The 26,458-nt window shown below is 34.4% G+C and overlaps 1 protein-coding gene across 1 annotated transcript in view; it reads left to right on the forward strand.

The window, feature by feature from the left end:
• The first annotated feature begins 2,255 nt into the window (after positions 1–2,255).
• LOC309653022 (protocadherin-11 X-linked-like) overlaps positions 2,256–26,458 on the forward strand; it is a 548,071-nt gene continuing 523,868 nt past the window's right edge. The window contains exon 1 of the mRNA XM_082447359.1: positions 2,256–25,394. Coding sequence (XP_082303485.1) covers positions 25,328–25,394 — 67 coding nt within the window. The 5' untranslated portion in view covers positions 2,256–25,327. The remainder of the gene's footprint in view (positions 25,395–26,458) is intronic.

Consider the following 26,458-nt stretch of genomic DNA (forward strand, 5'->3'; position numbering starts at 1 on the left):
ACCTTCCTCCCTCCGCTAAAATAAGAATTGCCGCGCGCATCTCACGCGGGCTGAATCCGGCCGCCACCGCGCTGCGCCTGCCAAGCGGCGAGGGAGCGCCTCCGCCAGCGAGGCCCGAGAACCTCGTTCTCCAGTCGCCTTCGCATGGGCAGCCCCTCCTTCTGGCAATGATGTCAGCCCCGGAGCGGCTCGGCGGGCGGAGAGGAGGCCGAGCGGCTGGTCCCCGCCTGTGCGCAGCCGCCCTCGCTTCTCTCGGCCTCCTTCCCGCGCTCTCGCTCTCGGCCCCTCCTTCCCGCTCACTCGCTCCCCACAGGCGCGCCGAGGCGGCCGGGGCGGGGGAGGTTACTGCGGTCCCGGCCGCGGCCGGTTTTGAACCCGGAATCTGATACAGATGTAGGGTCTTCCCGCACTCGTTCCTTCCTTGTCCCTGTCCCCCACGACCCTCCCCCGCCCCAGTCTTTCCTGTTTTCAGCTTGCACCTTCACTATTCACTATGAATCTACTTATTTAGCGGCATTCTAGAGGGCAAGTTCTTCAGATGAAATAATAGTTACCAGTGTTAAATTTCCGCTGTTTTCTCTCCTCCCTGGATTATAAGGAAGGGGGATGTGAAGACCGGTATCCTTAAAATCCTGTGGCTGTCTCTTTGCTTTCAACAGAGCAAGCTCCCTAGAGGGCGAAGAGGGTCGTCTTCCCAGTGAAATGGTGAAGTGTGGGAGGGGGACGATTGGAGGCGCTGGCACAGGGTGGAGAGTCCCCTTAAGTGAGAGAAGGGACTGAAAATTGGAAGTTACGAAAGGCTCTAGGAGCTGCTGCCGCAGGGGCAGGCCACCGTCCTCTTTATTATAAGGCTGCGCAGTCACTTCTAGAGACCGGCGCGCCAAATTGGGAAGATTCAGAAACGGGATTTTACAAGACGGAAGCCCGCTGCGGCTTCCTTTCTGAGTTTGCACTTCTCCCTTTAAGGGAGCAACCCCCTGCTTCCCCGAATTAGAGGCTAATCCGTTTTCCCTGATTGCGGACAATTTTTTTCTTTAGCTCTGGGAGAAGGACCGCAGCGCGCAGTTGGAGAAGGTTGCACAGGGCAAGAGGGAGGGGACGGAGGCAGCGTGTGTGGAGGCGTCTGAGCCTCGGAACTGAGTTTCCTTCCCAAGGAAATTATCTTCAGAGAGGATCGCAACAAACTGCTTACCTACTGACTGTAATTTGGTTTGGAGGCAGGTAGGAGATTTGGGGGAAAGGGAGCAGGAACAAAGAATTCTTCCGTTTTGTAAATCTGGGGTTTTGTTTTCTTCCCTTGGATGGAAGGCTTCCCTTACATGTTATATCAGCAAAAGCAGCAAACTTAGAGTTGCTATGCGTTTGAAATACAGGAATGGGAAGGAAACTCAGACCAAGCATAAAAGCGCATTCATTTTTTAGAGTTCAATCATTTGCTAAGGTTTGAAAGGAGACTTTTTTTTTTTTAATCACCTGAATGCGATTCTGATGGATGCCCAAGCAATGTTGGGTTTTGGCAACTGGGAGGCCTGGCAGAAGGAATTGCAGTTTTCACATTATTTCTTCTCTTTGTATTCAAAACTTTATGTTCTTTGAAAGATAGAAATTCCTGATAGAGAGCTTCCAGACTGCTGGTGGCAGGAAGAAATCTGGTAAGGGATTTAGAAAGCAGAAAATTCTCCTTTTCTCTGTGCAAGCAGTCCACAACAGCCTTTAGTCAGGATTTACAAGGTTCTTGGCGAAGAGAGAGGAGGCGTGCGGACAAGGAGACTTTATATAAACCACTGGTTTAAGTTAAATTGACAAAATATGTATGGCTGCCACATTTTCTACTAGTAGCAAGGGGAATTATTCAGGAGATGAAATTTTGAAATCTAATTTTCTCCAATAATCTTGCTTCACGTATTTTAAAGGAGGGTCATCTGTTTATTTATTCACCAAAGAATCTGCAAACATTAATTACTCTCCTACTGTGCCAGACAATGTACTAGGCTACAAGAATGCAAAAGAGAATGTGAAAAGGTAGCTCCGGCTTCTGTGAGCCAGGAGACTCTGACAAATTTATGATACAATGTGATTAATGCTCTAATTGAACATAATGGAGGGAGGAATTAATTTTTGCTAAGAGGTTGAAAAAAGATTCATAAAGAAGGTGTCTCTCTGGCTTTGAAAAATAGGCATTTGTAGGCAGTGGCTAGCCAGGAGGTAGACCTGGAAGAGCCTGACACAGACTTAAGTAAGGAAAGGGTGGGTGGGGGTGGGGCTTGATGTCCCACTGTGGAGTTAGGGGGTTTGTGTGTGTATTTTGTAGGCATAGTCCACTTTGAAGATTTTTAAAGCAGATATGTTAAAAACAACAACAACAAAACAGGGTGAGAAAATTAGGCAGTAGGTGGCACACAATAGAAACATTTTTGTTGTTGTCTTTAAATGTGTGTTTGAATAAACTAATGCATTGGAATAGAGAGTTGAGGCAAATAAGTAGAGAAGATACTGTAACATCCAGAAAAGAGGACAAATGAATGAAGAGGGCCTAAGGTAAATCAGTAAAACTAAGAAAGAAAGGAACGGCATTTTCGAAAAGAGAATTTCTCTTTAGTCATAATCATCTCTATAGTTTTATCTTTAGGCTCATCTCACCTTTCACACCCAACCTTCCAAATTCCCCATCTTCCACCATCAGAGTAAACTCCTTCAGCCACTTGCAAGCACACTTATGCCCACGCACTCCATTTTCCACACACCTCCCTGCATCATCTCCGTGCCCTATATCATCTCTCCCATCCTTACCCACTTCAGCTCTTTATCTACCAACCATCAGAGTCCCTTAATCTTGGCTTTTTCCTCCTCTTGAGGCCCTAGCAAACACCTCTATCTCTATTATTTTTCCTTCTCCCGTCAGTCTCCCCTCGCTGCTTCTTCCCCGCATTACCTACACCTAGGTAATTTCTCCACTCATCCCCATTTTACTTCTTTCTTCCCACTAGCTACCTTGGACTCTCTTCCCCTTCAGTGACCTCAAAGATGTTTTTTTTAAGAAAAGGAACCATGGAACCTCTACTATAAACTTACAGATTTGTCAAATTTTCCTCACCAGAAGATTTCTTGCCGTCTGTGTGTGTCTTTTGCTGTTTTATTTCAAACAAGATTTATAGTGGAATTCCTTGGATTTCTTATATTTTTTATCATGCCTGCAAATATCTGTTTTCCTTTGGTTACAGCTAGGGATTTAAATATTGTACTTTGAGGAGTATTTTCAACTTTTCTGAATTTCTCACCACACACTCCTGAAACTGTTTATCTGCATCCCATTCTTTCTGGTGTGTCCTCTTCCCATGGGTCATTATTTCTATGTTTTCAGTGAAAGTTTCTTTCTCATTTTTATTCCCCCTCCTTTTTGCTTTGTGGAATTGTCATAGTGGCTCAAATTTAAATATTTTGAGAGGGTGTCCGCCTCAGACAGATCTCTCCTAACACACACACACACACACACACACACACAAAGGACTTTAAGGCCTTTGTCAAAGCATGTTCATACGAACATACACAGTTACTATGCCAATCTTCAGAGGCAAAGGAACCCGTGCTTTTTACTGCATTCCTAGAAAGTTATTTTTGTGTGTATGGGAAATGGGCAATTCTCAAATTGTCCATATCTCCACATGCACTGAGGTTGGCTCAGCATCACTGGGAATTGGAGAGGTAAGAAAGAGTATGCCATAAAAATAGATGATACATTCTTTCATCAATGACATATGTAAATTTTACCTTTGTGAAAAATAAAATTTATAAGTACATTTAATTGGATTGACTATAACATTCCAAATTACATGTCATTGTCTGAGCAGAGTTCTATTATCTGAAGACTTTATTGATCATTCAGTATCCAGAATGAAGAAAACTAGGTAAGATGCCTTGATATTCCAGACTGGCTTGCATTGTTTAAATTAATCTAATCCTATTTGAAAAGGTGTCATTTTTCAATAGAAGTTCATGTCGAAGGCATCATCCCCAAAATGTGTTCATCTTTTGTTAAGAGAAAACATCAAATAACTTGTATGTCATGGTCCCTCAATATTTATGCTCTGTGCAACATTAATTGTAAAACACAGGTTTATCACATGGAGAAAGCTATTTTAGGGTGAAAAGTGTCTTGAGATTTGGTTACATCTGTAGAAAGACTGCATTCTCATTATCAAACAGTAAAAATAAATTGGATAAAGAGTCTTTTTCAATTACGGTTTTTGAATTAGAAGAGTGACTTGGCAGAAATCATAAATGCTTCTATTATCTTTTACACTCTAAACATCCTCAACTGATCAAGGATTTTAAACTGCCCTTTTAATTGACTTTAATGTGTTAAGTATCAAATCAGTATAATAAATTTTGAATCTAAGGGTGACAATGGCTATAGTTGTCATTTCCAGCCCAGATCTGAAAGAATGATTTTTTCTACCTAATCTGCTCATCTTGAATATGTAGATTTGGGAAAACAAAAAGAGGAAAGGCAAAAGAAAGAAGAGAATAAATTCTAGGAGAGGATTTTTCTCTCTCAATAAAAACTATATTAATCTTACATATCCTTTAGCATGACAATAAAACTAATTTCCTGATGGATTTTAATTAAACTATATGAAAATTCATTTCTTTTTAAATCTTCAAGTGATTAGAATGCAAATCAAGATTGTACTGATTTTTACAATTCATTTATTGTCATCATATGAAATGAAAACAGAACATTACATTTTCTGCCACCCTCTTGTTTCAATTCATTCTCCTAGTTTAATTTATGCAGTATCCTATATTTTATATAATTTTAAAAGTAAATATTTTAGTCTCATAAAAAACTTTGAATAGAAAAAGAAAGCATGGTTGTACCTATTTTTTCAATGGGGAAACTGAAGGTCAGACAGGTGAAATCCTATCTCTAAGGCTTTCCAGTTAGTAATAGGGGAAGCCTATACAGGACTTTTGGCTTCCAAACCAGGGCTTTTCCCAACACCTGCCTTGCCTTGCATATCTTTGAGTATACTTCCTCAAAGTTCTGAATATAAAAAAAAAAAAAAAACGAAAACAAAAAAGAATCCTTCTTGGATTAAAAAATAAAAATTTCAAAGACAAGTATATTCAAATATATCTAAATAAGTCTATCTTTTAACTGTTTACTTGTGTCATATTCTCCTCCTCTTACTAACCCTGTAAATATTATATAATAAAATAGTAAGACTATTGAAATTTAGCAGTACATGCTCATATATGCTCATACACTTCCTCTGTTTTATTTATAAGAATAATTCAAATTATGACCCATCATAATGACACTCCATAAACTTTAAGTTTACTTAATGTGGCACATATTTAGTGTTACTGCCTAATTCGTTTTTCTTTTAGGACATCTATATTTTGTATATGATTTGTTTTAGAGAATTTTTGACAATGATTTGTAAATACTGATTTTCTTCTGATATGCCATCTTTGAAGCAAAATATCTTTGGGAATCAATTGTGTGTAGGTTTGTATCATATCAACCAAAGGACATTAAGCTCCCAATATGCAAATCATTTTCTGTTGTCTTCAGGATTATAAACTCCTTTTTCCTGTGGTTTTGGGTACAGGAAATGAGAGCAGAGGTTTATTTAAATTGTGTGGACACAAGGTATTTTATGATTTATATTTTATTAGTATCCAGAGAGTGATCTTGAGCAAATAACTTCATCTCCCTGGAATACAGTTTTCCCAAAAGTAAAATGAAGAAGTTTTACATTATTTCAAGGCCCTTTCCAATGAAAAAAATTTATATGATGTTTTACAGAAAGCTCTACCATGTATTCTTGCCTTGTCCCTTGGCTCTGCAGGTATTTCCAGTTTCAACGCATTGATTCATTAGCCCTCAATATCTAAAAACCTATTGCTGGTCCAGCATTACAGTACTTTAAATGTGGTGGTTGGACTGGGTTGAGAAAGGGGGTCCTTAAAGAAATTTAAGGCAGTATCTCCTTTGAGAAGCTTATATTCTGATTGGGCAAAAACAATAAGCAACAACAACAAAAAAGTAATATATAGTCACATTAGATTAAATTTAACAAATATCGAGTGCCAGGTGGTACATTATAATATACCAAGAATGGTCCAAGTTTCATAAACTCTGGAAGTGGAAGGGACCAGAAAGATCATTTAGTCCAACCCCTTAATTTTACAGATAAGAAAACTGTCTCAGAGATGTGAAATGAGTGTTAACAGGAGCTCATGTAAGGTATTGGGTGATAACATTATTTAATTTACTCTACAACCTTGCCTGTTCCCTCCTTTGCTCAAATGCAGGAATAGTTTTGTAACTTATCAGAAAGTTAAATATATCCGGGACTTGTTTGTTTATTTCTTTGGCTTTATTAAGCTGGACCATTTCCCAATCTGACTTAGATATAGAAAATGCTATGTTTTCCACACTTTGTATTGAACTTAGATTATAAAAAACACGTCTATTGTTCATTTTGCATGTTTATATGATGTTATAAAACATGCAAAATGTAGTCTTGACATGAAGGTAGAGTGAATAGACTGAAGCATCGATGCATTAAAGTATGTAAATATTTTAACTCTTTAAAAAGGACTTGAAAAGCCCATTTACTTAAGATAGCAAGAAATGTACCTACCCCAAAGGATGGTTTTGTTTTTATAAATACATATTTACCTAAGGATTTTAATGTACATTTTCCTTAAGGTTTAAATATAATTTGGGAAAGACTTTAAGTGAATTTTCTAAACTTTGGTCTGCTTGTTGCATGATCTTATTGCTCATGTCGGGGGTTGTATGTGTAAGGGAGTATGGGTCAGGTAAATGTGGGCAAAATGTGCCAAAGCAAAGCTTACCTTTCTCCCCTGCATAACCTTAGACTGCTTTATTTTACTTTGTGGCTGAGGGGAAAGAAGGGGACAAAAAAGAAATCAAGTAGAGAAGAACACTGCCAGAGTGTTAGGTGATAGGGCCTGGCTTTCAGTTTAGTGTGAAATATGCAACCTTTTTGAAACTGCCTAGGCTGGCTTCTCTCTCACTTCTCATATTGTATATTTGGAATACCTTAACTGTTATTTGATACTTGTTTGCTAGTTTCACTAGGATCAAATATCTTCAAAAAAACATGGGAATACATTAATTTTTTTTAAAAAGAGGCTTAAGAATGGGTAATAAACATACACAAAAAACACACAAACAGAATAAAACTTTTACATGGAGAATTTGCTCTATCGTCATCAGGCAGGATTTCATTGTTTTTTCTGCTTACACCAGGAAAAAAATTGCTCAGTTTAAGACTGTTATTTTAGCCTTCAGTCAGGCTCCACATTTCTTACAACATCCCTTGTCCTGCAACTTTTCTTAGCTCATGAACTCGGTTTTAACATCCGTGAGATAAAACACTTACAATATATGCTGGCCATTTTGTAAAGTGAATGTGCAAAGAAGGAATATTTGAAGAAGGGAGTTTGAATCCATTAAATATCATATGGCTTCTGAATGCCTTCGAATTGCATACAAGAGTAAACAGTTATGGGAATATAAGGCCAATGCTAAAAAATTATATAGCAGTGTAGCTGTAACAGAATCTAAACATTTGAGAAATAGAGCCAATACACGACTTCTAATTAATCACCATCACTGCTGATGGCTTGTTATTTTAAACTCCAGTTTCTATGAAGTTATGTTCTATTCCTGTGCTTCTCAAACTTTAATGTGCATACCGTTCATCTGGGGAACCCCGTTAAGATGCAGATCCTGATTCAGTAGATTCTAGCTGGGGCCTGAAATTCTGCATTTCTAACAAGTTCCCTGGGGATGTAGATGCTGCTGACTCTCAAACCACACTGAAAACAAAGGGTTAATTCTTAGTCTGGTAAACAAGCATGAAAAGGTGAAGTAAGCAAAAGGTAACAGATTTTTATTTTTTTTTTTGGCTGCATTGGGTCTTCCTTGCTGCGCGCGGGCTTTCTCTAGTTGCAGCGAGCGGGGGCTACTCTTCGTTGCGGTGCGTGGGCTTCTCATTGTCGTGGCTTCTCTTATTGCAGAGCATGGGCTCTAAGCATACGGGCTTCAGTAGTTGCAGCACGTTGCCTCAGTAGTTGCGGCATGCGGGCCCTAGAGGGTGCGGGCTTCAGTAGTTGCTGTGCATGGGCTCAGTAGTTGTGGCTCGCGGGCCCTAGAGCGCAGGCTCAGTAGTTGTGGTGCACGGACTTAGTTGCTCCGCGGCATGTGAGATCTTCCCGGACCAGGGATCAAACCTGTGTCCCCTGCATTAGCAGGTGGATTCTTAACCACTGCGCCACCAGGGAAGTCCGGTAACAGATTTTTAAAAAAAGATTCACTGTAGCTGTTTTGCAAGGGGTGGAATATTTAAAAATTAAAGATGATATACAATCATTACATTTGGGTATTAAAATTGATCTTAACCTTTGATGTAACTATATCAGTTGAAACTGTAGCTCAGAATAAAAAACAGTTGCTTGCTCATTTTGTAGTCAAATCTATTTTATAAGGACTATGTATATATTTATACCATTTCAAAAAGAAAACCATTGACCACGCAGTGTCAATAGCTTACCAATATTTTAAAAACTTTTCCAACGAGATCCCAAAATTCTGAGTTTAATATGGTATAGATCTTTGAAGATATTCATTTGTGACATATTGAAAATGAACATATCAGTTAATTATTCAGATATCAGAGTAAAATGACCAATTAAATTTTCATTTACCTAGTTCGAAGACATTATTTTTATTTTCTTTTTAATATCTGACATTTTTTAGGGCAACAAAAACAACAACAATGAAAGAGACTTGGTAGAGGTTATTTTATATTTGCTATCCCCTAAAACTCCCCTCAAAGCAGGAACAAATGGTAAATTAGACATTTAGTAAATTAGACATGGTGCCTAGCTACTTTCTTTACACTTAGATTTTTATCATAGACTACAGCCTAATAGCCATTTAATCTAAGTGAACTTTTCATTCATAATCCGTTTAGGAAATCTTCGTAGTTCCATTTCTTTATGTGCAATACATCTTGGTATGGAACCAGTGTCAAATTAAAACAAACAACATTGAAAGGAGCTATTGAAATAAGTCAAGTTGTAAGTGTTTAAACTGTGTTTGTTAGGAGGCACAACTGTGGATCTGGCAGGGTTAGGGAAACGACTGAAAAAGTTGTCACTTCAAAGCTGAGATTCATGTTTTAATTGTGGCATTGGGATTCAGCAGCTACCGCCTTCCCAGTGAAACTCTATTAGTCTTTTCTAAGCTCTGATACTTTAATAACAAAAGCAGAGCTTGTTTGGTGGCAACTTGAGGATCCCAGTGAACTAAAGGGCCAATTGGATTGAAATGGTTTTTGTAAGTGCTAAATGAACGTGTGTCTGCCAAAATGCCTTGGATTTCATTACTCTTAACATTATTTAATAATGTTAAGCATTGACTGTTTCTATGTGCCTGAGGAAGCATGTATAGCAAGCAAAATACCATATATCTTTTTTTAAGGGGGAAACTCCAGAATAGACAGAGGAGAAGAAATACAAAAAACAGAACAACAACAACAACAACAAAAAAAAACAGGTGAAAAATAACAGAGCTCTTAGATTCCTATTTTCAAAGGCTAGAGATGGAAACTCGCTCTATAGAAAGTAGAGATACTATTTCTATGAAAATACACTGGTCAAGACTTGAGACAGAATGAGAAAAAATTGAGTTAATTTACAATGGTACTAAAACTCAAAAATTATATAGAATTGAATATGATGTAAAGCACCAGACTATTTCAGGATCATAACAACTGGAAGAAAAAATATGAGATAATTTCTTGGACTAACCTAACAAATATTAGAGATGCTAAAAATATTAAACAATGTTGTGAATTAGAGTAATCAAATCTGGCTGTATAACTTTAGGTCAGTTCTCCCTTTTCCTGTTTCAGAGACAATATGGATACATCTTAATAGAATGAGATTTTTTAGTTAGAGGAAAATATTGTTTAACTGGACAGAATTTTAATTATAAGTCATATAATTTTAGTAAAGATTTAAAATAGGTGTCAGTGAAGATTGAACACAATCAGCCAGTAGATAATATCATATAATGTACATTAAATGTTGAAGTACTTATAATTACTAATAATATGATAGGATTGCAAAAGTAAGTAATAGCATTACTAAGGAAATGGGTGGATTATATTCACTGGAATAAAACTAGAATTCCAAGTTAAGGTTAGGTTCCGGGATGGAGATTGACAACTCAAGGAAGCATCATCTTTCAAAGAAATGGAAGACATTCTGAGAACATAATGTTTAATATTTCCTTTGAAAATGTCCTTACACTTTATATCTTCTTTATATCATACACTAATGATAGCAGCTAAATCACTTAAGAACATGCTTTGCCAGTAACTGAAACAACTGAGTTTTTTGGGGAAAAAATCCCGAAAACAAAGTAGATTCATCATGAGTCTCTGCATTAAATCTAAAGTAATTACCTGAAATAGTACCTCTCAGTAAGTATGAAAGGCACTACTACCAGGTTTTTAACTATGTGAATGACTACATTATCATTTTAAAACTGTTTTCTTTGCACTTTAGGATTTTACAGGTTTTATCTCCTCTGAATCTCACAACAGTCCTGTGAAACAAGTACTAGACCATTTTGACATATGAGGAAAGCCACATAGACAAGTTTCTTTTTTTTTTTCCTTAAGTTCACATATCTATTGAATGTCAAAGACAGCATGATCCCTCGGACAATATTCATTCCATCAGCCAGTGTGTGTACTAAAATTTTACGTTCAAATATGATTAAGACTATACATCAAAGGAACAATTAACAATGTATTTATTATGTTTAATCTTTCAGGAGTTTTGGATTTGTATTAGAAAGTTGTGATGAGCACTCATTGAATTGTATTCGGCACAATTAGAATAATATCACTGGCCTTAGTAATTTCAAACATATAAATATGCAATGACACAATAGTCATAGTGGGCTAGGAATAAAGATGTGATCATATTGAACAAGAGAAGAGTACTAGGATGGATAAATCTGATAAGGCTTTTTAGGAAAAAATTGAGGATTTGGTTCCAATTTAAAACAGGTTCCGGCCACAAGAGCCAAGTTCCTAAGAGTTTTCTTTCTCTGTGAAGATAAAAATATTTGTGAGAATAGGTCTGGAGGGAGAGTGTTTGGAAGAAAAAAAGGAAAATCTATTATTGCTATGGCTTGGCTTAGATATAGAATGTTAAATCACAATCTAAGGTGTATTGCTCTAAGTCCTGGCAATCCTTGCAACCTGAAACTTTGGGAGGTTTCAGGTTTCTCATTTATTTGAATTACATTCAAGCATTTCTGTAAGATAGATTTTTGTAATAGTAGTTAACCACGTGGGGTGAATAGTTTTACCCACTGGGAGTTCACACTTCGTTTTCCCTTGGAAGAACTAGATTAGTAGAAGGTATTACAAAAATATCTTTTGTTGTCAGAGAAGCAAGCTCTGTTTAGTTTCTTTAATGAATCTCATGAGATAATTAGTAGACTTAAAAATATAAACGATGACACATATTCTGCCATAGTGCTACTGAATATAAAAGACAAACACTATCCTTATTGTAATGTTTCCTTAAAAACTACAGTTCCTCTACATAAAATTGATATTTGTTGGTGAATTTCTCCTGACAAAAGACTTCACATATAATCATCTAACACTCCAAACAATCCTGTGAGTTCGGTGGTGCAGACATTTTTATCCTCCTTGTCTTTCTTTGTTCTTTTCAAATGAAGAATCAACCTAGTCCAGAATTAGCTAAATGGCTTGCCTAAGACCACCGAATTAGGAGTAGCTTCAAATTCCATGAGCTTTTCACTATGCTAAATAGACTGGGTCACTGGTTGTAGATAACTTATCCTGGGAATTATGCAATGATTTAAAATTTTTAATAAAGGAAGGAAGAGAAAGGAGATGTCTCTTAGACATGTACTCTGTGTTAGGGTTAACATTTCTCTGCAGACAACAATGCAAAGGTTATGAAATAGATACTCAAGCTTGACAGAACTAGCAGTATGCTGAGGTAACTCATAACTAGCACTGTTTTGATGAAAATATACTTAATTTGTTCACTGTTAGGATTTTCCTTCTGTTCTCATTATTAGTGCCTCCAACTAGAGAAAGAGGGACATTTTAGTGAAACGCATGCTCGTAGACATTATGGAATATCCCTGAATCTGTAGTTTATTGTGTTTTTGTTTGTTTGTTTTTTGCTTAGGAAGGTCATCCTTTGGGATTTTTGGTCTTTGTGTATAACTTGCAATTTTTCTAAAGTAACTTAATAAAACACAAATACTGTTTAAGTGTGATCAGTTAGACCTACTTAAGATTTGTTGTTTTCCAGAAGGTTCCATTTCTTTTGAAGTGACTTGCCCAAGGTCACAAAAGCTAGTTAGTGACAGTCTGGAATAGAATTTATCTCTCTCTGGTCAGTGTGCTTTTCACTACATCATACAATATTACATCTTTTACCATGGTAAAAGAGTTTACATAAATAACGCAAAATTAGATGTGTAATGATCATATAGCCTGAAATGTTCCAAAGTGCTACAACTAATTTGGGTTATAGATTTGAATAGTAAATATCAAACAAGAGTGTATTAAGTAGCAAAGGTGGTGATTTTTTTTTGAACAAATTAAAGATGTTAACTCATTGACAGATTTTATGAAAAAAACCTACATTTTATAAGGCAATATTACATATTTCAAATAAGTTACTAACTTGAATATTAGATATATCGTCTACATGCAATTTAAAGTTGACTGAAATTTCACTATAATACTCTGCTGTATCACAACATAGATCTGTCTTGAATCTAAGAATTTTGTTTTGAAAAATACTATAAAAACAGTTCTGTAGTCATCTTAATTTTAATAGCATGTCCCTGTTACCTAGGACCCCAAAATACATTAAAGTTTTAAAGTTCCATAAACACTATGAAAGATCCAATTTATTAAACTTATGTTTTGCTTATTTACAGAAAATTAAATATTTTCCCCGTTTATTTTAAAGGTGTTTGCTCTCCTGTTAAAAATGTCTAACACGTTAGGCTTTTAATAGATTAATGGAGTGGAGTTGTAAACTTTTGCTTAGCAAACACACCTTCAAAGGTCATGTTGTTTTTCAAAATATAAATTAACGACTTTTGGTTAAATGTAAGGAAATGGTTTAAAAGCCAAAAACCTCAGTCATATTTTGCTCGAGTTATACTTGTTTGAATGAAGATTTATTTTACATAACTAAGATTATATGTTTTTTCTTTCAAAATTTAAGGAGTTTTCATTATGAACAAACAACAGCATTTTATCTTCCAGTTATTGGTCTACAATTTTTTTTCTTTTTAGCAGAGCCATGTATTTTTTCTGCATAGCATAAATTCTTTTAAGAAATAATTTGAACTTAATTTGATTTCCAGAGAATATTTCTAGGTGTAGTGTTTTTTTTTAATAGCATGATTGTTTTGAACTATTATACAGATAAATTTTAAAATATTAGCTATGTGGTGAAAAAGTCAGCATAGAAGAATCTTCTCCTTTCAGAAGCTACTAAAGACAAACAGGTAAAGTTGGAAACTGTTAAACGACTAAAAGGGGACAAAAATTTTCTTAGCTCTTCTAGAAAAGGCTTACTTGATAAGCTGATTCTCAAAACTAACAAGATTATAATAACTGAAAAGTCCATAGTCATTTAACCGAAAATGATGGTTACAATATAAATGCACATCTATTCACAACTATTATTTTTTGCACACTTGATAATCACTACATATATTTTTGCACTATATATATATAGTTTGCACACTTGATAATCACTACATGTATATATATACATATAGATATATATATATGTATACACACTTAAATAACAGAGGAGGCTTCTGATTATTTTGGCCCAACATAATCAGAAGCCTCCTCTGTTATTTAGTAGCCTTTATCTTAGACATCTACATCTGTACCCCTGTGAGGTAGGAAGTATTCTATCTCCATGTTATAAATATGGAAATTGAGACTTGCCCAAAGTTAAACATATAGTAAACGACTAACTCAGGAATCTTTAGATATTTTTTACTTCACAGCCCAGACTTAACTACAATGACAAATAGAAGTTTATTTTTGTCTACATTTAAAGATTTTTTATTTTATATTGCAGTATAGTTGATTAACAATGTCATGTTAGTTTCAGGTGTACAGCAGAGTGATTCAGTTACACATATACATGTATCTATTCTTTTTCAAATTCTTTTCCCATTTTGGTTTTTACAGAATATTGAGCAGTATTGTGTATTGTCTACATTTTTGAAATTCCATTTAACTACGTTAATAATGACTATGTACATGGATATTTTATTTTTATTTCTCTTTAGACATGTTTCAAATTATATCCATTTCTCAGCTTTATTAATTGTATTACAGCTGTAGAATAGCATGCCTTGAGGAAACAAAAAACTACATCAGTTAAAGCAAATATTAAGGTTTTTTTTTCCTTCTGGACCTCTTAATCTTAGGAGAAATATTTAATCTATAAAATCACCTGTCATTAACAATTCAGTTACAGCCTGGAAGATGCGGACACACACTTTACTGATCTAATTTAAAACCTAGACTTTATCCTTTGATAATCACATTTTTTGTTGTAGATTATATAATCAATTTCAGCAAATTAAAATTATAGATGGCTTATGATCTTTCTCATCAAAGATTGTTGCATTTTAATTTCATTTGTATTAGAAATTTGACAGGTTTGATCTAGAGGCATGTAGCAATTTTTATTTTTAATGGATTTGCTTGGACAATCCGAAGTTAAAATAATAGCTTTCAGTTCTAGTCTCTGTTCAGAAATCCTTATACATAACTCTAGGATAAATACTAGAAAAATAAAATGTCTCACAGCATTAAACAACTAAATCACTAACATTCTCTTGAACCACAAAGGGAGAATTGAACTTACAATTAATCTGTATAGTATCACATCTAGTTGAACCAATGAATTATTTTAACTGATTTTTTCAAATTAACTGTTTTATTTTTATGTAGACATTAGACTATTGTCGAAATAACTGAGTTTGTATTTCTACTTCAGACAAACACAGTACAGCAATTCCTTATTCTTTAACCACATCCTTAGGGCTTATCAGCCAGGATGGAAAACCGTGAGTCAAGGTTATTGATCAAAGATCAGTCAAAAGTTAAAATATCTTGTCTTTGATATTTTTAAAATAATTAACATTATTGTCATGCAATAGTGATGCAAATGCAGTGCAAATATAGAACATACATGATGAACATGCAGATGAACACACATGCCTCTGCTTGATAAGTACAAACAGGAAGCTTAATATGGTGGAATTTTGACTAAGTAGATTCTCATTCTAGTAGGCAAACATTATGCATTTTTAAATTATAGTGATATTTTGGGAATTCCCTGGCGGTCCAGTGGTTAGGATTCTGCGCTTTCACTGCCAAGGGCCGGGGTTCGATCCTTGGCTCAGGAACTAAGATCCCACAAGCCGTGTGGCACAGCCCTAAGAAAAAAAAAATATAGTGATATTTTAAAATCTTGAAGAAAATAAAATCACTTTTCTAAAATACAAGTACACATACATACACGCACACCCCTTTTAAAATTTGTAATACATGGTGACCTTCAAATTAGATATAGACAAGTATACGTTTATATTTAATAACACTTAACAATTGTATTTCTCTTAGTAATATTCAGTGCCACTTTGTTACTTAAGAATTCTAGTGTTCACAGAAAAGGACCTATTTTTTGGAACTTAGGTTGTCTTCTCGATATTAGGATATGTTACCACCAGATAGCAGTGTTGTTGAAGAATTTAGTTCTTGTTTGGTAGGTGTTTCACTCAGACATGGATTTTTTCTTCCTGTAATATACAGAATATCTGAAATTGTACACAAATCACAATTACATACATATTCAAAACATTTTTAAAAATAAATATTTGGGACCAACTTATTGTAGTTTCCTTATCTTATATCACCAATTAATACTTAATCAAACCCTACTCCTATCCAGAGACTTTGATTAGCTTATTTCTGACTTACTCCACATTTTGTAATATTTTCCTGAACTATTTTCTTTTGAAAAAATATCTTAGATACCTGGAAATTTAAGATAGAAATGTTAGAAGAATATTCTACAAAGTTAGAGATTTGAACTAAACCCATCATCTCTTAGACACAAATTATTGTACTTCTGATGGAGTTTTAAAAGGAATATCTGCAACTGAAATTTCTATCATCTTTCAGTTAAATAATAAATCATAAACATACGTGGTTCTGTTAAGAAAGTGATTCCATTTCTATTGAGGCATTGTGCTAGGTTCTTTGTTATGAGGAGTCAAACACTTAATTTTTTTGATATAGTGTGATAAGTGATATAAATGAACTTAATAAGGTTTTTAAAGATTCACAAGAGAAGATAGATTTCTTCCCATTCACTTGATTTACTATGAATTTCTGTATAACTACCCAAATAGTTTCCTAGTTGTGAAATAAAATGAATGCCCATTGAAAATTTTTTTTGAAAGACTGCAAATAAGTCATGAGACATGAAAAAAATTGTATCACTCAGAAGAACAGAACTCAAAGATAGGAAGGTTTAAATATTTTAAATGTTGTACATTTGTATTCATAAGTGACCACAAACACTGAACACTGATATGTTCTAAATAAGTTTTTAAAATTAGGTGTTACACATAACCTTATAAAACTAGATGAGATGGTGTATAACTAACTTGTATATTTTTCTAAGTATTATTACAAGTGCATTTATAGAATTTTGATACACATATATTATTCACATATTAGACATTAGTATTTATGGAGAGACTTTTTTTTTTTTTTTACTATCAACTAAACTCTAGACTTTATTTGGATTTCACCAAATTTTTCATTAATGTCCTTTTTTTTGGTTCAAGGATCCAACACAGGGTCCCACCATTTCACCGAGTTGTCACGTCCCCTTTGTCTCCTCTGGTCTGTGACTGTTCTGTATGGAGAGACTTTTGTGGATAAATATGCCCATATATTCTTGCTTAGACAAATGGTATATACTTATTAGACACTAGCAGCACTTTGACCCCTTAGTAACAGGCACAACCGCATTCCATGTCAGAGAAAGTTGCCAAGTTCACACGGTAGAAAGACTGACCTGATACCTCATTAAGGTTTTTGCCCAGCACTCATACTCTTCCACTTTCCACCCTCTTATCTTTTCCTTCTACTATGTTTTTCCTTTTTCCACTGAATTTTCACCCCCTTTCTTTATAAAGTGAATTGTTGAAAGATTAAATATTTTACTACAAGCCACTCTGTTTTCTATTTCTATTCTTCTACATATGTGCATCTATGCCAAAAAGAAAGTTTGAAAATTCCTTTTATTATCCTGTTTTTAAATTATCCCTTTTTCTAAAAATAAAAACAAAATTTACAGTGAAGAATATGTTCTTAGGCTCTTTAAGGCAAATATTTGCCCTCTGCTCTGAATTTAGCCGCTTGCTTGCTCTCAGTAGTCTGGAGATGTGCAATAAAGGAGCATATGCCCAGGAGAATAAAGCTTTGATTTATATATCTAAATGTTGCCTGATTAAAACAAACATATAAGGAAGAAATCAAAAATATGAACAGACCAATCACAAGCACTGAAATTGAAACTGTGATTAAAAATCTTCCAACAAACAAAAGCCAAGGACCACATGGCTTCACAGGCGACTTCTATCAAACATTTAGAGAAGAGCTAGAACCTATACTTCTCAAACTCTTCCAAAATGTAGCAGAGGGAGGAACACTCCCAAACTCATTCTACAAGGCCACCATCACCCTGATACCAAAACTAGACAAAGATGTCACAAAGAAAGAAAACTACAGGCCAATACCACTGATAAACATAGATGCAAAAATCCTCAACAAAATACTAGCAAACAGAATCCAACAGCACATTAAAAGCACAATACACCATGATCAAGTGGGTTTTATGCCAGGAATGCAAGGATTCTTCACTATACGCAAATCAATCAACGTGATACACCATATTAACAAATTGAAGGAGAAAAAACATAGGATCATCTTAATAAACGCAGAGAAAGCTTTTGACAAAATTCAACACCCATTTATGATAAAAACCCTGCAGAAAGTAGGCATAGAGGGAACTTACCTCAACATAATAAAGGCCGTATATGACAAACCCACAGCCAACATCGTTCCCAATGGTGAAAAACTGAAACCATTTCCACTAAGATGAGGAACAAGACAAGGTTTCCCACTCTCACCACTATTATTCAGCATAGTTTTGGAAGTTTTAGCCACAGCAATCAGAGAAGAAAAAGAAATAAAAGGAATCCAAATAGGAAAAGAAGAAGTAAAACTGTCACTGTTTGCAGATGACATGATACTGTACATAGAGAATCCTAAAGATGCTACCAGAAAACTGCTAGAGCTAATCAATGAATTCGGTAAAGTAGCAAGATAAAAAATTAATGCACAGAAATCTCTTGCATTCCTATACACTAATGATGAAAAATCTGAAAGTGAAATTAAGAAAACACTCACATTTACCATTGCAACAAAAAGAATAAAATATCTAGGAATAAACCTACCTAAGGAGACAAAAGACCTGTATGCAGAAAACTATAAGACACTGATGAAAGAAATTAATGATGATACAAATAGATGGAGAGATATACCATGTTCTTGGATTGGAAGAATCAACATTGTGAAAATGACTCTACTACCCAAAGCAATCTACAGATTCAATGCAATCCTTATCAAACTACCACTGGCATTTTTCACAGAACTAGATCAAAAAATTTCACAATCTGTATGGAAACACAAAAGACCCCGAATAGCCAATGCAATCTTGAGAACGAAAAATGGAGCTGGAGGAATCAGGCTCCTGGACTTCAGACTATAATACAAAGATACATTAATCAAGACAGTATGGTACTGGCACAAAAACAGAAATATAGATCAATGGAACAGGATAGAAAGCCCAGAGATAAACCCACACACATATGGTCACCTTATCTTTGATAAAGGAGGCAAGAATATACCGTGGAGAAAAGACAGCCTCTTCAGTAAGTGGTGCTGGGAAAACTGGACAGCTACATGTAAAAGAATGAAATTAGAACACTCCCTAACACCATAAACAAACATAAACTCAAAATGGATTAAAGACCTAAATGTAAGCCTAGACACTATCAAACTCTTAGAGGAAAACATTGGTAGAACACTCTATGGCATAAATCACAGCAAGATCCTTTTTGAACCACCTCCTAGAGAAATGGAAATAAAAACAAAAATAAACAAATGAGACCTAGTTAAACTTAAAAGCTTTTGCACGGCAAAGGAAACCATAAACAAGAAGAAAAGACAACCCTCAGAATGGGAGAAAATATTTGCAAATGAAGCAACTGACAAAGGATTAATCTCCAAAATTTACAAACAGCTCATGCAGCTCAATATCAAAAAAACAAACAACCCAATCCAAAAATGGGCAGAAAATCTAAATAGACATTTCTCCAAAGACAATATACAGATTGGCAACAAACACATGAAAGAATGCTCAACATCATTAATCATTAGAGAAATGCAAATCAAAACTACAATGAGATATCATCTCACACCGGTCAGAATGGCCATCATCAAAAAATCTAGAAACAATAAATGCTGGAGAGGGTGTGGAGAAAAGGGAACCCTCTTGCACTGTTGGTGGGAATGTAAATTGATGCAGCCACTATGGAGAACAGTATGGAGGTTCCTTAAAAAACTAAAAATAGAACTACCATATGACCCAGCAATCCCACTACTGGGCATATACCCTGAGAAAACCAAAATTCAAAAAGAGTCATGTTCCCCAGTGTTCATTGCAGCTCTATTTACAATAGCCAGGACATGGAAGCAACCTAAGTGTCCATCAACAGATGAATGGATAAAGGAGATGTGGCACATATATACAGTGGAATATTACTCAGCCATAAAAAGAAACGAAATTGAGTTATTTGTAGTGAGGTGGATGGACCTAGAGTCTGTCATACAGAGTGAAATAAGTCAGAAAGAGAAAAACAAATACCATATGCTAAAACATATATATGGAATCTAAAAAACAAACCAAAAAAAGGTCATGAAGAACCTAAGGGCAAGACGGGAATAAAGATGCAGACCTACTGGAGAATGGACTTGAGGATACGGGAAGGGGGAAGGGTAAGATAGGACAAAGTGAGAGAGTGGCATGGACATATATACACTACCAAATGTAAAGTAGATAGCTAGTGGGAAGCAGCTGCATAGCACAGGGAGATCAGCTCGGTGCTTTTTGACCACCTAGAGGGGTGGGATAGAGAGGGTGGGAGGGAGGGAGATGCAAGAGGGAAGAGATATGGGGATATATGTATATGTATAACTGATTCACTTTGTTATAAAGCAGAAACTAACACACCATTGTAAAGCAGTTATACTCCAATAAAGATGTTGAAATAAACCAACAAACAAACATATAAACATATAGATATATTTTGTCTAGCGTTTTGAACAAGGTGATATGAGATGGATAACTTTGCTGTAATTAAAATGATTCTCTATGAGAAACATTATATTAATGTACCTATTTGTTTTTCATCTAGGATATGAGGCAGCAATAGCTTTCTTTTAAAAACTAAGACCCTTTCTGCTGCTATCCACTAACACTTGAAAAACCTGCAAAACCAAAACCAAAGTAATCCTATCATAATACTTTCAGTTCATCATTCAATTTAAGGCCTGTGATAGCTTATATTTAACTTTTAGGAATATTTAGTTTAAGTTTTAAAATTTTTTCATTCTTCTTGTAAAAAACATACAAATGATTTTTTTTAAAGTTCATTATCCCATCTGGGCTTAAAATAAGGTGATTTTAATAGATAGAGTTGTTACTTATTCACCTCAGAAGAACTTAAAACAAATAACAGGGTTTTAAAAAGAATCATTTATATCTTTTTTAGTCACTATATAAAAGGCTCTTGAGCTCCAATGAGGGCTACTTCTTTATTTATTTTTTGCATCATTAACAGAAGCAGCTATTTTATTTTATTTATTTTTTAACATCTTTATTGGGTATAATTGCTTTACAATGTTGTGTTAGTTTCTCAGGGCTTCTTCATTTTAAAATTATTAACAAAAGCTAAGATGGGCTGCATATTGTATCTGAATAACAAATTTCTTCAACATGAACTGATTGAAAAGCATTTGCATAGAAATACTAGATTTACCCTTGATTATTTTCAAAGGGAAGGAACTAGTCAAGCATGATTTTCCAGAACGAAATAAACTTTTCTTTTCTTAGTGAAAGTCACATTTTACTTTCACTTGGAGTGATATAAATATTGTAAAACTTTATCTACAAAGGCAATTCATATAGGAAAAATACATATTTTAAAAAAGAAATATTTTGACATTAAATAAAACTAAAATTATATGTGATAGCAGGATAATATATAACATTAAATATCAATTATTTGTTTTGCAAAAGACTTTGTAAATAGTGTAAATAGATTGGTCATAGACTCCTTAAATAGCAGGGTCCAGATTCTATTAAAAATGACATTTGTTACTCATATGTAACATGTATGACTAAGAGTTATGTTTAGAAGAGAATGTAAGTGAAAGATGCTTAGTAGATACAAGAATCTGGGAGGCCAAAATCTGTTAACGAACTTTATTTAAATTAAACAATAAAATTCTGACGGATTTGTAAAGACATTGATACAGTAGCAATGTGCTTTCCTTTTTTCTTAATTTTATTTATTTTTTGGCTGCACTGGGTCTCCGTTGCTGCACGTGGGCTTTCTCTAGTTGCAGCGAGCAGGGGCTACTCTTCCTTGCGGTGCGCATGCTTCTCATTATGGTGGCTTCTTTTGTTGCGGAGCACGGACTCGAGGGGCGCAGGATTCAGTAGTTGCATCACGTGGGCTCAGTAGTTGCCGCACGTGGGCCCTAGAGCGTTCAGGCTTTAGTAGTTGCCGCGTGCGGGCTCTAGGGCACGCGCTCTCTAGAGCGCAGGCTCAGTAGTTGTGGCACATGGGCTTGGTTGCTCCCCAGCATGTGGGATCTTCCTGGACTCGTGTCCCCTGCATTCCAAGTGGATTCTTAACCACTGCACCATCAGGAAAGTCCCCAACAATGTGCTTTCTTTAAGAAGTGGTTACTAGAGAGAATACTTGACTGAGGGAATTCAGAAAACTGGTCTTCCTGCAAGTGGGGAAGATATTCTTCCTGTCCTTTATAGCTTTGTGTATAAAGGACAATAATACACATGCAAATGTTATTCCTGCATGCATATATTGGAAGAGATAGAGTGCACAATATGTCTACCCAAGTTGTTATTGACAAACTGTTCCACCTTAGAGGAAATCTATCAAATTAAATATAGGTGATTTTCTTTAATTTCTTCCAGCTTGTCTTTGTATTGCCTTTGTTACCTTTTCATTACAGTTACTTATGCTGATGCCATATATTGCACTTAGCTTGGATTCAAATAATTCTGTTGACTAAAACTCATCTTTTTTGATCCATTTTATTTCCTGCTTCTCACCACAACACCTTCTATATTGTCTGCCATGCCTCTATCAACTCAAATAAGCCATTTCTCTTTACTTATTTAAGCACCTGCTGCTCACTCCACGTCAAAGTTACATTATTAAGAGGCCCACACATTCTGATAATTTCCACTTATTTATTAATGTCCACCTGCATAAAATAAGTTTTTCTGCACACCCAGTTTGCATATTCCCCAGATACTTGGAATTAATCTTTTCTTACTGACACAGTAATTTATACAGAGGATTGAATATTAGTGGAAAGTCTGGCTAAATACCTAGACAGAATATATGAAGTAGAACCATATGAAATTGCTATTCTGGGGTTAAAATTGATTATCAGCTATTTCATATGGTTCAACCTAATAATCAAAGGCCACAGTCCAGAAGATTTACTGAAAGGGAGAAATCATAGCTTTACTGTTAACTCCAAAATTATGTTGTCAGTGGAGATATTTCCTGTATATAATCCTCAGATATGCAGATTTGTCAAGATCATTACATAAGGCTTAAGTAAAAATTACTGTTGGAGAAATCTTTATGAATAATGCATATTTTAGGAGAAAGTGAGATTTGTAAAGTTGGGACTTCTGATCTAATTTTCACACGAGTTCCCAAAAATGAAACATAGTTCCATTTAATGTCCTTAGTGCAAATTATCCAATTATACAACATCAATTTCAATGAGATGTAGCATGAAGCAAATCTATTTTCCAATTCAATTACTTATTGAATGAGTAGACATTTTTCTAATAAGAAGGTAGGCATTTGGATCAAATGATAGTATTTAGTTCTTTTTACAGATTTATAATGTTTGTACTTTAATAAAGATTATAGAAACACATGGAATGAGACCTCCATATATTTGTTTATCCTATTCCCAGAAAATTGAGAAAATTTGGCTCGTAAGGAAAAGTTAAATGAACAAAATCATTTGCCATCAAGTACCTTTCCCATTTTTCCTAAAGTTATATTTTCATGCAGATCAACTCTTTAATGGGTGAGCCCTTTGATAATCTTGATCTAGATTCTAATTCCAAGACATTGCTAGCTTTTGTTTGTTTGTTTTATCATAGGTGAACACATAAATATTTTGTCATGTATAAAGTCAGTTTAGTAGTTAAGTAGAGCCTGAGCTTTGGAGTCAGATAAGTATGCTTTCAGACTGTAGCTACACACCTTAATAGCTCCGAGACCTTGGGCAAGTTACTTAAACTCTTACCTTGTGTCCTCATATGTAAATAGAAGTGACAATAACAGTACATACATTATAGGACTGTTGTATTAAATGTACTTAGCCTAGTGCCTGGCATGGAAGAAGTACTCAATAAAATGGTAACTACTATTATTTTAATAATTGATTATATACATTAGAAGTTATATTAAGATGAATGAATCAACTGTTGAATGTATCAAGACATTTGTCACCATAATAATTTGCAGAAACATGGATCTTTATTTCCTGTATATTTTAACAGGATTATGACTTGCAAGAATTTACCAGCATGTAAATAATCTTGGAAAGAGGAGTTCAATAGCCTGAGTGGAGGACTATCCAATTTCCTAGATTTAAAAAAATCACGTATTGATAGTGTGATTACCGATAAATTTCGACTATTTGCTAAATAGTGAAAATTTTAGACTTCTTGAATTGGCCGCAGTGCTGGCAATAGAAGTCAGTACAAATAAAGAATATTCTTTCTTCACAGCTTAAACAATGTTAATGTGATACGATCTCCCTTTTTACAAAATGCAAGTCTTTTCATACTCTTAGTAAGATTAATCCCAATTCTTTTGGAAAATTCCTCAGAATTGTTTTAAAAGATATTATATCATTAAAGTTGCCACTTTAATTTGGATTTTCGTGGTGATTCCAAATATTGTTTATCTAGAAGAATGCCACAAAACATGAAATAGCAGTGTTATATTTAAAGTGGTTCTGGTCATTTTTAATTAACCAGGGAGAAAGAAAGAACAAATTTAAGACTGTTTAAAATGTCATTAATTTATTAGAAAAAAATTTAAATTTATTTAAAATTTATTGTCTACAAATCTTTAGTAATGTATTTATTGGTTTATCTGAGGAAATTCTATTTTAAAGTAAATATGTTAATTCATCCTTCTCAAATGACTACTCAGTTAACATGTATGTGGTAGTGGGTTTCCTTTATTTTATGCCTGAAATGATAATTTATTTCTAAACTGATCACGTTGTCAGATCAAAGAGGTAATAATTTAAAGTGTAATTATTTATTTTTCAATTGAATATTTACAAATATTTTAATTTTGAACCAGATATTGAAATAAGCTAGCTAAGTATGCAAGTTTTAAAAAGATTCATATAATAATAATAATAATAATAATAATGGGTATACTATAAAATGCCATGATAAAAGACATTTGGTTAAAGACATTTCTTAGCCTTACTCATAAAGACTAATTTTCCTGAGAAACTTAATTCAGTCCTAGAAAGTGATCCAAGAATGCTATTTTTCTTTCATTTTTTTTAACATGATAAAGTCAGAGTTTTGAAACAATAAATATAACCTATATAAAAATGGCTAAGAAAAATACTCAATTTCCATTTATGAAAATGGAAGTGACAAAAATACTGATAGAATCACTTACTGTCATTACTCCTAGAAGTTGCTGTTTCCCTTTGCGATGTATTTAAAGATGATGAATATACCAAACTTTATTCTAAGGAAGACTTTTGTTGTGAATATAAAAGGTAATAATCAGATTTAACTTTCTTTCTCTATTGATTCTATTCCTACTCACTTGATCTGTTTTAAAAATGCTTATGCAGCTGCTTCCCACTAGCTATCTAGGGTGGCAGGGAGACGCAAGAGGGAGGAGATATGGGGATATATGTATATTTATAGCTGATTCACTTTGTTATAAAGCAGAAACTAACAAACACACCATTGTAAAGCAATTATACTCCAATAAAGATGTTAAAAAAATTTTTTTAAATAAAAATGCTTATAGCATATTTAAATGTACTAGTTATTTGTAGAATTTTAGTTCCCCCTTCTTCCCAAATAAATATACACAGAGGATGAATTTTTGAGACCCTAAATTCTCTTTCTTTCCACAATTTAGTTTCGTACAGTTTTCTGGCATTCTTTAAACTAGACACTTGCTTCTTTTGATTTTAGATACTGTATATTTCATATATACATATTAAACATATACACATATGCATACATACATACATGTGTGTATTTTTTAATCAGTATTTGTTGTAACATCTCAAAAAGGAATGTCAAATATTCTAAGGCTCTAATACTAGAATAAAACCATTATATTTACCACAATAATTTTCATTGGTTACATGTATTATATTTAGAGCAGCTTCACACTAAAATAAGTGATTATGACAAAAAGATATAGGGCAAAATAAACAGAAAGCTTACTCCCCTCAAATAAAAGGAAAAAAAAGTTCGGTAATATGAAAATGACATTGGATAAGTGAAGTACATAGGACATTTTTCTTGAATAATTTAGTACATTTTATGTGAATAATTTAAAGGACTATAAAGTGGGCAGATCAACAGGACTGTGTAAGTGAAGGGGAGAAGAAAGGTTGCTATTCAAACTCAATTTAAATTGATTGTCTTTGTAATCACATATGGTTGAATGTTTTGATCTCCTTATAAAAATGAATATTCTAAAGGTTTACTAATTTTTGAAAATTGGGAAGAAATATTTACATTTTTTCCCTTGTCTTGGGGTATGCCAAAAAAAAAAATTGCTGGAAGAATAGAAAGAATGAAAGTGAAGGAATGTTTT

Source organism: Balaenoptera physalus, assembly GCF_965194825.1.
Source record: "Balaenoptera physalus genome assembly, chromosome: X".
Taxonomy (NCBI): Eukaryota; Metazoa; Chordata; class Mammalia; order Artiodactyla; family Balaenopteridae; genus Balaenoptera; species Balaenoptera physalus.